This window comes from Toxotes jaculatrix, chromosome 5 (assembly GCF_017976425.1).
Source record: "Toxotes jaculatrix isolate fToxJac2 chromosome 5, fToxJac2.pri, whole genome shotgun sequence".
Classification (NCBI taxonomy): domain Eukaryota; kingdom Metazoa; phylum Chordata; class Actinopteri; family Toxotidae; genus Toxotes; species Toxotes jaculatrix.
The window spans coordinates 1,808,397-1,820,429 of record NC_054398.1 but is presented as its reverse complement, the minus strand read 5'-3'; the positions used below and the strand labels follow the sequence as shown (position 1 = coordinate 1,820,429).

Below are 12,033 nucleotides of genomic sequence, written 5' to 3'. Positions count from 1 at the left end.
CCTTCCTTCCTTCGTGGAAACTTTACGACAATATAGATACCCAAACACATGACAACCAATATAAAACTTTATTCAACACTTCTATAACAACACTTTTGGCCTTGGTAGACCAGTGGCCTAGTAAAAAAACTCAGTCATCTCTGATGATCTTTTTTTTTGGCTGTAATGATCCTAATATGTTAACAAACACACTATTCTGCATCCCTGATTATACAGATCACTGTGATGGATACAATTCTTTATTGTAGAATTGGTAAATACCAGTTACTTATAAGAAGGCCTTAATATGGATCATTTTCTTACATCTATGAATTATAATTATACTCAGATTAAAATGATGAAGCTTTTCAAAACACTGCGTTCCTGTCAGTTAGGGATGATAACAGTCAGATTATCAGTGCTGTCTGAACCACAGATGATAAAGCCAAAATGCAAACGGTGACGTGAGGTAAAAAGAGTTCGTTCTTCAGTCAGTGAGCGTGCCGCGTCACTGAGACTCGATGCTGAAATCCATCTTAATGTCTCCTAAACCGGGTTCAAAGGTGAAGCTGTAAGACACTGAAGCTCTGCCGTCACCTGAGCTCTCCCACGGCGACCTGAAGAAATACACTCCCTGCTTCCTGTGGCGACTCCACTCACAGTCACCCTGCGGGACAAGGACTCATCAGATGTGTCACACGCTCACGTTTGTCACCAAACTACTTCCAGGTAACACAGCAGAGCAGCTGAAAATGACCTCTGACCTCTGGCTGCTCTTCTTAAGCTTTTTTTTCTCTCACATCTTAAAATGACCATTTAAAGTTGTGTCTCATAATAAAGCTGTTCATTTCAGTTCATTCGACATGAACATACATGAACAAACTAAAACGAAAAGTGAGAGTGGGAAAGAACAAACTTTAACAACAACAAACATTGGATGAAAAAGGCTGGGATACCTGCTCACTGATTGGTCCAATCAGACCCGCACTGACGGTGATGTCACTGGTTAGGTGGTATTCCATCCACAAGGCAACACCGTGGCAACGACCAATCCTGAAACAGACATTTAAACAGACTGTTAATGACTCAACACGACAGGTGTTTTCATAATAACAGGAGGAGACGCTGACCTCATGAAAGGCAGTGTGCCCTGACTGCTGATTGGCTGCTGAGGGACACACTGGGTGAAGTCAAAGGTCATGACGGCTGTGGGCCGGGTCAGAGCGCGGCACGGGTACTCCCACAGGGGGTGTGGCTCGGCCTCACGGGACTCACGGAAATCCAGAGATTGCTGGAGGGACAGAGGTGTGATGTGTTTAATGTCTCCTCACGTTTAAACCACGAAACGGCTGCTGAATGAAAGTACGACTGCTGTGTGTGTGGAAAATAAATGAATTACAGAGAAACACTACCTGGACCATTTCATCCATGGGTGTGACATCAAAGCCCTCACACGTTCCACATGGAGCTCTTATCCTCCACAAATCCTAACAAACATGATGAAGACAAGAAGTCACTCAACAGACTTTTCCCTTCATACCATCATACTGTTACTGGGAGAAAATGAAATGCGTGAAAACATTGTCATCTGTCTCACCTGGAGCTCCACAGCCACCATGTGAAGTGTGGCAGAGCAGGGCAGGATGGTGGCGTTGGGCTGCAGGAGGCCGGCCAGGGCGGTCCGACAGTACCAGAAGAACAGGGAGTGCCAGGGTAAGAGGCTGGTGCTGAAGTACGGTTCACCCATCAGCACAGAGATCTGCGTGAGGGACGGCACACACTCTCTCCACTGAGTCACACACGCTTTGCTCGATTATCAGATATCAGGTCCATCTGTTACTCTAGTGAATGGATGGGTGATAACTCTCCATGTCACATCACACGAGGTAAATCTGATAAATACAGCTTTTTCTGTTCTACAGATTTTAACACGCTCTGTTTGTCTCAGTGTTTTTCAGTCAGTCAGTTATAGATGTGCTAACTGTCTCAGGTGTTTCCAATCTTATGATCGATTGATTGATTGATTGTTTCAGCCTGTGGCTTTAGTATAAAGACGTGCTGTTTCACATTGTGAATTATTAAAATATTGATGAGTGCAGCTTTAAAGCCACTCAGTGGTCACGTGATCACAGACACTCTGTGGCAGGCTGCAGTGCAGTGCAGTGCACTAAAGGCTTGTTCCACACACACCTGCTCTCCTCCTAAGTCGTTAATGGTCAGCTGATCAGTCCTCGTCTCCAGCAGCTCAACACCTCCCTTCATCGAGTTAGCCTCCAGCACCTGCAGAGGAAAATGCTTGCTATTAGCACGTTCACCTTCCTCTGGAGTTTACTGTTATGTTTATGTTGAAAAACATCTGTTAGCTCTCAGATGATAGTTGTCATTCACCTGCTCAATAACCTGTTTGGACATTCTGGAGTTTTCCACATGGAAAACCTGAGAGAACAAAAAGAAAAGTCACTAACAGAGTGTGAGTATGATTGTGTTTCGTTAGTGCAGGGACAGTATGTGTTCACGTGCTCAGAGCACAGCACCTTCTTGGCTCCAAGCATGTGAGCGAAGACAGGAAGCAGACTTCCATCGCTGACGCAGAGACACACGCTGTCCTCTCTGAGAACCTGCGGGCAACACAGCGGGGTCGTGAGAGGACGATCACGTCCACGGATTCATTCACAGTCAGTGTGGATTCTTCTTCGTGTTAACTTACACTGCGCAGCGCGCTGACGTAGCTCTCTGTACGCCGTCTGTCGTTGAGTTCACCAAAACGAGGCCTATTCCAAACCAGGTGAGCCTGGCAGGTACAGCACGGCCGAGACGGAGGAGCCGCGGTCTGCGAGTCCTGCTGACTGAAAACAATGGACACGCAGTCACATTCATCACGTGTGACTGTGACATGTGACAAACATGTTTGCTGCTGCTGAGCACGCTGTGTCTGACCTGTGAGACCGCAGGCTGTACCACAGACTGTAGTCATCGTGGCAGACAGTCAGACTGAGCTCCTCCCCCTCCGTCACCTCGCTCTCCACAGGCAGGAAGTACACGCTCTGCATCCAGTGGTCCCTCCACTAAAACACACCACAGCATTAACAAAGGGCACCGAGAGCCTGAATCAGAGCATCGTAACACCGTGTCCCATAACACACCGGGGCCGTCTTTGGCTGTGGGTACGTCCAGCTGGGAGCCATGGTGCACACAATGCTTCCACTGGGATCCATGTCAAGGTCCCACCAGGACAGGACCACCTGGGCTCGACCGCCAGACTGAGCCACAAACTGGGAGGAGTGGGACTTGAAGGCACTGCTTACTGGTTTGCTGAAATCCACACTGAAAGGGACAGACGGAGCGGGAGGAGACACAAGATGAGGAAAAAAAATGTTGAGAGAAAAAAACCTAGAAGAACGTCTTTCACACGTGTCTCACGTTCACACCTGAACATGCTGCAGAGGGGACCCAGAGGGGTGAAGCTGCTCGGAGACACCTGGCTCAGCTGAATGTCGCACACCGAATGAGCTCCGGCGCAGCGGCCCACAGCCGGCGGCGGGACCAGACGGGCCCCCTCCACCTCCACCGGCTGCAGCTGAGCCCAGCTCCACAGCAGCTCCGACTCCACCAGCTGAGCGTAGACGGTGGCCCGGTGAGGAACCGCCTCACAGGCCTCCTGCAGGGTGGAGGGACACGACCAGTTAGAACGCTGTGGATGGATTTACAGATCGAACTGTACACACACACACACACACACACACACACACACACACACCTGGACCAGATTCTGATGAGCATGTTCATAGCTGGGCAGGGCTCCTTCACCTATCAGCTCTGTATCAAACAGTTCTGTTATCAGGATGTTGGCCTTCATCTGCATATCTCCATCTGTAACATACACACACACACGAGGCTGGATCGACCCAACATGTAGAAAATGCAACCCATCACACACAGTGTTCATGTAGTGTGGCAGTGTGTGTGTGTGTGTGTGTGTGTGTGTGTTGTTTCTCTCTGACCTGGCCCCACAGTGACATCAGTAGAGTGTTTGTTAATAATCTTGATCTTATCAGAGAAGCCGTTCTTCTCCACGATGCACTGGGCTGCTTCAGCCATGGGCTTAAACACCTGAGGACACAGAGGACACGGAGACGTCACTGAAGCTGTGTAGTGTCTCAGAGAGGGACAGGTGATGAGAGAGTTAGTGATGAGTTGGTGAAATGAGGGAGAACCATAGAAGAAGAGTACCGCCTGTACCTCCACAGCATAGCAGAAGTCGGCACCGGCGGTGACGGCCATCATGGACAGCAGCCCCGTTCCTGTCCCGATGTCCAGGACAACGACCTTCTCGCCACGAGCCTTCACTCGGGCCACAGCTGCCCGGATCCCCTGGTAGTACTTCTCATTCTGAAAAGGAGGACAGGAAGTCAGCTGGGTTTATGGGAACGTCCTGTCATAAACTGCTTGGTCATATTTAATACACGAAGGGTGGAGCAGAGTCAGAGATTATTCTGATAATCAGCTAATATTTTCAAAAACCTTTTCTAAAAACCTGACAGTTTAATAGTGTGTTATTTATTCACTCGCTGTTCTAAGAGGTGTTTTGACCTGTAAAGATTCTGATATACACAGATCCATGTGTCATGTTCTCCACACTCACCCTGTCATGATCATGGAGCATATCAGCATAACAGGACCTGAAAGATAAACACACCAATCTCAGATCTGATTAACGGGACCACAGGTTCAGAGAGTGTGTGTGTGTGTGTGTGTGTGTGTGTGTGTGTGTGTGTGTGTGTGTGTGTGTGTGTGTGTGTGTGCGGTGAAACTGTCGGATGTGAACTGTACAACAACTGTACTGTAAGTTTCATCCACAGCATCACACCGTGTCCGCTGGTCTCCACGCTGCGCAGCGGGCTCAGAGCTACCTGGCTATCTCCTGGTGGTAGTCGTACTCCTCACTCTCCTCCACCCAGTCTAAGGCTCCGGTGCTCGGGTTGGCTCTTCCACAGAAGGTCTTCATCTCTGCCACCGCTGCTCTCACACTCCGCGGAGCTGTCCGGCTGAATGAACGCGGTTTGTTTTCCTGTTGGAATTTTCTAAAAAAACCTAAAAGTACATTGTATCACAGAAGAAGCGTTGCCCCAACGGGAGCGGCCATCTTTCTCAGCGACGTCACAAACTCTTCGAGTCACGTGACTGGCACGATTTTTCTTTTCTTTCTTTCTTTTTTTAAACCGTTTTCTTTTCAGAAGGAAATTACGGAGAAGCCACATCTAGAAAAATAAAGAAAAGTTGAATTCTGACTTTAAAGTCAGAATTCAACTTTTCTTTTTTCCCTAATCCCCTAATGCCCTAATCCTCTTCCGTAGGAAATAAAGTGAGATGTACGGTTTTTTCTACTGTAACAACGGTGTTAATCTAAACATGTGAAAGTAACAACCAATTAATAGCATGATTTTTAATATTTATCATATTCGCATTGAAATTATTTGTAATAATATTCTAAATATATAAATTACTAAATGATTTTGAAGTTTTACTGTACGAGGCAGTTTCGTAAGCATTTATTTTACAGAGTTTACAATGTGCTTTAGAGGTTTGCATTGAACCAGAACAAGCAAAATACCCTTTGAAATACCAGTAAGAAACACTTTTCAAAAGGAAATAAGTTTGAAAAGGTTGAAAGTATAACATAAATACAATAAATATATATTTTTTTAAAAATCAGATTAAAAAAACACCCAATATTAACAACAACGCAAGAGAAAAAGGAGAAAATAAAAACACACAAAGAGAGATTCATGAAAAAGTGATTTTCAGGGAGATTTATAAGTAATGGGTTAGCAGCCTAAGTTCCTCAGGTAGGACAGCTCAGTGAAAACAGACTGTACTGTGTAACTAACAACAACAACCTTCACCTGGTACGTACAGCAAAACAACTGTCAGTATGTGTTATGGACTCCATTCTCTTGTATTTGCACAGGAAGCCTGTTGTAACCACAGTCTTTTCATTGATTACACCAGAAATGAACAATGATGTGTTATTCTAACTCTGTCTGAAACTCACACACTGAGTCTGAGGCTCATCGTGAAATAAACACTGCATCGTATACATCAACTGATGACCTACTTCAAAATCCAATAGACTTCTTCCTGTTTGAAGTTATCAGAAGCTGTGAATCTGTTTACATTCAGTGATCATTTGCAGATCCCAGGGGCCACAGGAGTAAATTTTTCTCTCTATGACTCAGCTGTTGCTAAGGAGTCAGAGATCCTGAAAAAAGACCTGCTAATAGTGTGTCACGTGATCAGTGGTCTAACTAAAAGGGTCCAAGCTTCAGGATGAGTGTCTGCTGCAGCCCTGACACAATGGAGGTGAATGACAGTTTATCAGTGGAAAAGATGGGCTCAGAATTTTTCACAGTTAGCTCACAGGTTTTGTTTCTACAGCCTTACCTGTTCAGGTATGAGCAGTAGTGATGTTATCATGGCTAATGTTAGCAAACTTGAGATGAGACATTGCTGTGGAAACAGAGTTTGTTGGGCGACTTTGACTCTTTTCTACCTGCCCCACTGTTGCCCCAAAACAACACTGACTCAGCTCCACACCTGCCCCAATTAAGTTTTAGCATTTACATATATTTCATAAGGACAACAATCGATCAACAACAATAATAGAACGTATTTCATTTTATCACATAATTCAGTTTATGTTGAGTCATGTGACGTGATTTTTGAGTGAGAAGAAGAAAATTTAAAAACCCTTCTTCTTCCTGTTGCCTGATGCAGCTGAGACACGTCAGACACAACAGCTTGTATCAGGGCTGCGGATGTGGTGGTCACAGGAAGTGACCGTGAATCGCTAACAAGTAGTTGCTCTTGAGCAAGGCCTCGAACCCTCGACCTGCTTCAGTGGGCGACAGAAGAAGACTGAAGGTGGCACTGGGTAGCTCCCAGTATGAATGATGTGTGCAGCACTGTGAGTGTGAAGCAGCGTCAGCAGCACAGCAGAAACTAACTGAGTTGACGGGACCTGGGCTGATGATCCATCAGACCCACCCTGAAGGATTCAGTGTGAAAAAGTGAGCACAGGTCAGAGGTGTGTAGTCATGCACACTTGGCAGTGGGTAGACAGAAGGCCATGGTGGAGGGAGGCACCAGGATGTCGGTGAAGATGGGCCGATATCCTGCCGGCAGAGGGGGGGCGCTCTGCTCCAGCAAGTCCAGCACAGCCCCTCTGATGTCCCTGGAGACATCACCACGGATGTCCAGCAGCACAGATACATGCTCTTCACTGAGGGGACAGAACAACATTTAGACAATTTCATCAGTATGACTGAAACCAAACACTGTGTTAGCGTTAGCTACTTCCGCAGCAAAGGTCTGGTTCCATCAGTGGATAACAACTACACAACGAGCAGGGAAGGCTGAACAGCACGAGGCTGTGGGAGCAGAGCAGAGCAGGAGAGGTCAGGTTACCTGATGTCGGGGTATTTGGCTGCGAGTCCTGACACTTCCAGAGTGAGCATGCTGGGATCTTTGACTCGGATGAAGTCAGCCAGGATGGGTAGTAAGGCTAAAGGGTTGACCTCAGGCACTGACCCATCACCCTCCTACACAGACACACAGTGACACACCTGAGTCTGAGCACTGTGATGTGTGAGATGAATCTGACACTGACACAACATTTCACAGGCTGTGATGGTGGTGTTGTGGTAACAGTGCTCACCAGGCCGTGGAAGATTTCTCTGAACAGCTGGTCATCCTGAACCATCTGCTGAGCGAGCTGCCTCCGGTCCTCAGCGCCGCGACACACCAGCCTCTTCTGCATCAGAGCCCTGACGTACTCGACCACCATCAGCCACTGGGCCTCCTCCTGCAGACGCTGTCCACACAAATACAAGGTTCAGCATTCAGACTGTGACCGTGCATGCAAGGTTCAGACCAGTGAGAGTTTACTGATCATCCGATCAGTAAGACCAGTACACTGTGATGAAGCAGGCTCTTTAGCATCCCCAGAACCCCCCAGACCCCAGGATTCAACATGCTGTAAGCTGAATACAAACAAATACAGTGCAGCTGAACCACAGTCTGCACACTGAGCATGGAAACAGAGCAGAGCTGCGACCTGTCGGCAGGGTGGCCGAACGCGGCCGTACAGCTCCAGGTGACGCTCCAGGACGTGGCAGAGTTTGGGCGTGGGGTCTCCCTGGACCAACCAGGGTCGGGTCAGCAGGCCCGGGAGGAAAGGCTGAAGGTCCAACAGGAGCTGATCCATCACCAGGCGACACGCCCGTCTCACCGCCCGGTCCAGAGCTGCCAGCGGGTTGGGAGGAGTCCGAGAGAACTGGCCCGCCGACCGGGACGACTGCTGCTGCTGCAGGCTCTCTGTGGACTTTCTGCATCACACAGGAGAGGACACTGAAACGTCTACAGACCAGCACAGATTTAATCTGTGGGCTCAACCTGATTTTTATTCTGATTTCATTTTTTTTATCTGGATTATTCTTCAGATTAATTTTACTTTCATTTTAGGAGGAGCGCGAGACAAACAGCATCGCCTTGAGTGGACAGATCATTAGAGCAAGGGACAACTTAACCAGATGATAACCCTGTTAGTACATGAGGTGTATGCTGCGTGAAGACTGGAGAAAACAGTCAGCTTTAGCAGGATGCCTGTGATGCTGACATGATATTAACACTCCAGGTCCCTGAGGTATCACGACAGGTGAAAACATGGTGTCGTGAAGCTCTGAAATCATTTCACCAACACTCTGCCATCATCTTACTTGAGGATGATGCAGTTGCTGATGGAGGCCAGCAAATAGTGGAGGTAGAACTTGTTTTTGTTGTTGCTGGGATACCTGCGATGCTCCTTCCCAAATTCCACCAGAGCTTCCCGAAACCTGAAAAAGGTGACGACGTGAAGGAATGAAGGTAAGTGAAAGGTAAAAGCAGCTGAGAGTGACACAGGAGGCAGGTGTGTAAAGGCAGTGGCACCTGTTCAAGAGGTTCTCCATCTCATACAGTCCCATCTGTATCGTCTGATCTCGAAGGGATTCTCCGATCATCAGAGCCACCCGGGCGTTCTCCTCCAGCATCTGAACAGGTCCACACAAAACATCATGTATGATCTGACCCGTCTCAGGCTCTGAGGACGTTCAGTACTGTGGTGCTGAAAGGAGGTTACAGAGCTTGGAGAGAGTTGCTTTTTAATTTTTTAGCTAATTCAGTTTAAAGAAGCAGTGAGCACATAATGTCATTACAGTGAGTGTCTCCAGGGAGTGGACAGAGATGAAGACCATTACTGTGATTACATTAGATTAGAGTGGATGAATCACACTTTTCAGCCTGAACTCCAGCCTCATCTCATCCTCACAGCTGAACCTTATGAGGTTTTTAAAACACTTCAGACAGTTGTTAGTGCCCATAGGTCCACCTGTGTGTGTGTGTGTGTGTGTTTCTGTGAATTGTATAGCATGTTGCTTACCTGTGTGATGATAGTAGGCAGGCTGGTTTGGTAGAAACCTTCATGGTCTGTATCTGGTTCCTGGTCTCTCTGCCAGTCTTGCAGCTCCACCTGCAGAGCTTTGTGCATCCACTCTGATACACTCTTCTACAACAGCAACAACACGGAAACACACATTGACAATACTCAAATGACACCGTCATGGCTCCTCCACATCGGAGTTTAGCCCTGACTTTTCCTGGAGATGAACTGAAGTTTATTTTGCACGTCCTTCCCAAAAGGCAGACATCAACAAGCTGGAATACGAGCTATGATGGGTGTCTAACACAAAATGTGTAGTCCTCTGTGTATCCAGGCTCTATAATGTCTTTTTAACTCAGATTCCAGGCCTACATACCCAAACATTACCTACGTGGTGACCCTGTTTTCAGACGCCTCTCTTCACAGGGACACGGGTCCCGGTTTGTGAACTCACCCGGACGCTCTGCACGTATTTGTTCTGCAGCTGCTCCAGTCCGTCGGAGGAGATGAGAGGTCCCAGCTCTTCTTTCTCCAGCTGAGTCACCAGCTCTGGATGACCCATCATGTCTGGGCTGCCAAAACAAGACGGTCACGCTCAGAGGATCTGATGCTTGATGCAGTGTCCAACAGAGGAAAGTACAGAGCCTGTGCAGGTCGTTGAGCTCACCTGTTGTAGATGTGTAACACCCAGTTGAGCACAGCAAAGATTTCACCACTCTCCAGGTCCCAGCTGCTAACCTAGGCCACAAATAGCAGCCAGGCTGTCACCACTTTCAAAATATTATATAACTTCCAGCATATTTAAGCCTCATGGCTCTTACTGTTTTATGTGTACAGGAGAGACGTCAAAGCTAAAGATGGTGCTGCCCTGGTTTATTTCTCTCACACCACTCACCTGTGCCAGGTGAGTTTGTAAACAGTGATGACTGGCCCTCAGGTAGGCTCCTGTCAGCCGATAGTGTGGTGGGACGCAGTGCTCCAGCAGGTGGCGTACGGTAGCCAGGTCGGCCATGGTAGCGTGCTGGAGAGCAGAGAGGTGGCCTGCCAGACCCGGACCGCGCGTGTGCAGGTAGGAAACACTACGAAACCGCGCAGCTACCGCCTCCTCGAGTACCTGAAGGCAGGAGGCGTGAGAGCAGACAGACCTCAGCACACAGCCTGAAATGTGAAAGGAGAAACTTGGTAAAAGGTGTGTTATGTGTTTTGGATCAGCTGGTGCCGGAACCTGGAAGAAGCATGCCCTCCAGCAGCGAGGTCGTCCGGGGGGTAGGGGCCTGCTGTTGCTCCCCCCTCTCTCCTCCAGCAGAGCTTGGTCCAGGGCCTCCTCCCGCTCCACTATCCTCACTGCCGAGACGAATGGTGTGGGGTTTTGTCGGGCCAGAGCCAGAGCACTGCTCACCACCGCCCACAGCTCCTTACCTGCAGTGACAGGGTGGATACTGTTTTTAATTAAAGCTGATGATACCAGATTCACTGTGGCACTGATACAAGCAGTAGCTAACCACGCAAGGTCTTTTTACCCAGGGCGTCCACAAGCTGCCCGACACCAGAGAAATATTTGGCCACCAGCTCGTGGTCCTCAGTGCTGAGCGTACTTCCTGCTCCGTGCAGCTGCCAGAGGATGTCGTCCTGCCAGCGCTCCAGATCCATCAGCCGGGCGTGGGCCTCCAGGAGCCGCCGGGACTCCACCAGACGCTCAGTCTCCAACACCATGCTACGCACTGCACAGGGCAAGGAAGAGGAGGAGGAGGAGGAGGAGGAGGAGGAGGAGGAGGGAGGGGAGAACCCTGAATCCTCAAACTGTCAGCAATTCATGCAACCTCTTGCTGCCTCTTGAGGCTGTTAAAGAGTGGAGTCACTGGTTCTATATTGGGCCATAACCAGCTGAGGAAGTGGTGGAAGCAGAGGAAAATCACTGCTGTTTTCTTTGGCTCTACACAGAAACCAGAATAAGTGGTTAAAACAAATCAGAGGACTAGATTTGACCCTAAGAGACAGCTCTGACCTCTGACCTCTTACAGGGTGGACAAGCTTCTGGCAATTTAAGAGAACGAGTAAAACCAATAGCACTAATTCACAAACTCATCACTCACCAGATTTTAATTACAATCTTCACAAAAGTGTGATTTACTGCAGGGCTGGTGTGTTGGACTGAATTATATAGCAGTACTGTATGTTTGGACTGCTGTTTTCACCTGTGTACATCAAATGTGCTGAACCTGATTAAAAGTGAAAAACTCATGACTGTGAATTAAAAATGATTCATTATGAACAAATGGCTTTCAGGCCTGTGGGTCCACAACAGCAGCGTCTCACCAGAGTAAAGTCGAGGCAGGTTGCTGACAGCGGCGAGGAGCTGACGGTGGTTGACCGACACGTCTCTCAGCCTCTCCAGAGACTTCACCCCCTCTGCGTTTTGATTGGATTCCAGTCCTGCTTTCTTCAAAGCATGTGACACCTCTTTCAGCCCAGTCCTGGCCTCCTGGAGCTGCTCCAGACCCCAGCCTACCCCCTCCAGGTACGACTGGACCATGGACTGGAAGGAAAGGACCGACAACCAGACATAAAGCAGATTTAAT

At 48.3% G+C, this 12,033-nt stretch overlaps 2 protein-coding genes across 2 annotated transcripts in view; both read right to left on the bottom strand.

Moving 5' to 3' along the window:
• Window positions 1–54: 54 nt before the first annotated feature.
• On the bottom strand, window positions 55–5,127 carry prmt7 (protein arginine methyltransferase 7). Its single transcript, XM_041038202.1, has 17 exons — window positions 4,890–5,127; window positions 4,622–4,658; window positions 4,219–4,368; window positions 3,981–4,089; window positions 3,737–3,849; window positions 3,408–3,637; window positions 3,123–3,303; window positions 2,917–3,044; window positions 2,687–2,825; window positions 2,514–2,597; window positions 2,368–2,415; window positions 2,170–2,259; window positions 1,577–1,738; window positions 1,392–1,466; window positions 1,110–1,270; window positions 936–1,032; window positions 55–646 (listed from the first exon to the last, which is right to left on the bottom strand). The coding sequence occupies exons 1-17, from the start codon at window positions 4,982–4,984 to the stop codon at window positions 488–490; spliced, it is 2,058 nt and encodes a 685-aa protein (XP_040894136.1). The 5' UTR covers window positions 4,985–5,127; the 3' UTR covers window positions 55–487.
• Window positions 5,128–5,437: 310 nt separating this feature from the next.
• Window positions 5,438–12,033, bottom strand: part of exoc3l1 (exocyst complex component 3-like 1) — a 10,322-nt gene continuing 3,726 nt past the window's right edge. Inside the window, exons 3-15 of the mRNA XM_041038340.1 lie at window positions 11,771–11,990; window positions 10,975–11,175; window positions 10,680–10,873; window positions 10,350–10,568; window positions 10,122–10,192; window positions 9,909–10,026; window positions 9,455–9,580; window positions 8,965–9,065; window positions 8,754–8,870; window positions 8,093–8,363; window positions 7,694–7,849; window positions 7,444–7,577; window positions 5,438–7,258 (exon numbers count right to left, since the gene is read on the bottom strand). Coding sequence (XP_040894274.1) covers window positions 7,072–7,258; window positions 7,444–7,577; window positions 7,694–7,849; window positions 8,093–8,363; window positions 8,754–8,870; window positions 8,965–9,065; window positions 9,455–9,580; window positions 9,909–10,026; window positions 10,122–10,192; window positions 10,350–10,568; window positions 10,680–10,873; window positions 10,975–11,175; window positions 11,771–11,990 — 2,115 coding nt within the window. The 3' untranslated portion in view covers window positions 5,438–7,071. The remainder of the gene's footprint in view (window positions 7,259–7,443; window positions 7,578–7,693; window positions 7,850–8,092; window positions 8,364–8,753; window positions 8,871–8,964; window positions 9,066–9,454; window positions 9,581–9,908; window positions 10,027–10,121; window positions 10,193–10,349; window positions 10,569–10,679; window positions 10,874–10,974; window positions 11,176–11,770; window positions 11,991–12,033) is intronic.

Excerpts from the sequence above, each read along its gene's own strand:
- prmt7 (XM_041038202.1), bottom strand. The coding sequence starts at position 4,984 with ATGAAGACCTTCTGTGGAAGAGCCAACCCGAGCACCGGAGCCTTAGAC. Across the intron at positions 3,638-3,736 it reads CTCATCAGAATCTGGTCCAG|GAGGCCTGTGAGGCGGTTCC; the intron begins GTGTGTGTGTGT and ends TCCACCCTGCAG. Across the intron at positions 647-935 it reads TTGGACCAATCAGTGAGCAG|GGTGACTGTGAGTGGAGTCG; the intron begins GTATCCCAGCCT and ends CTTGTCCCGCAG.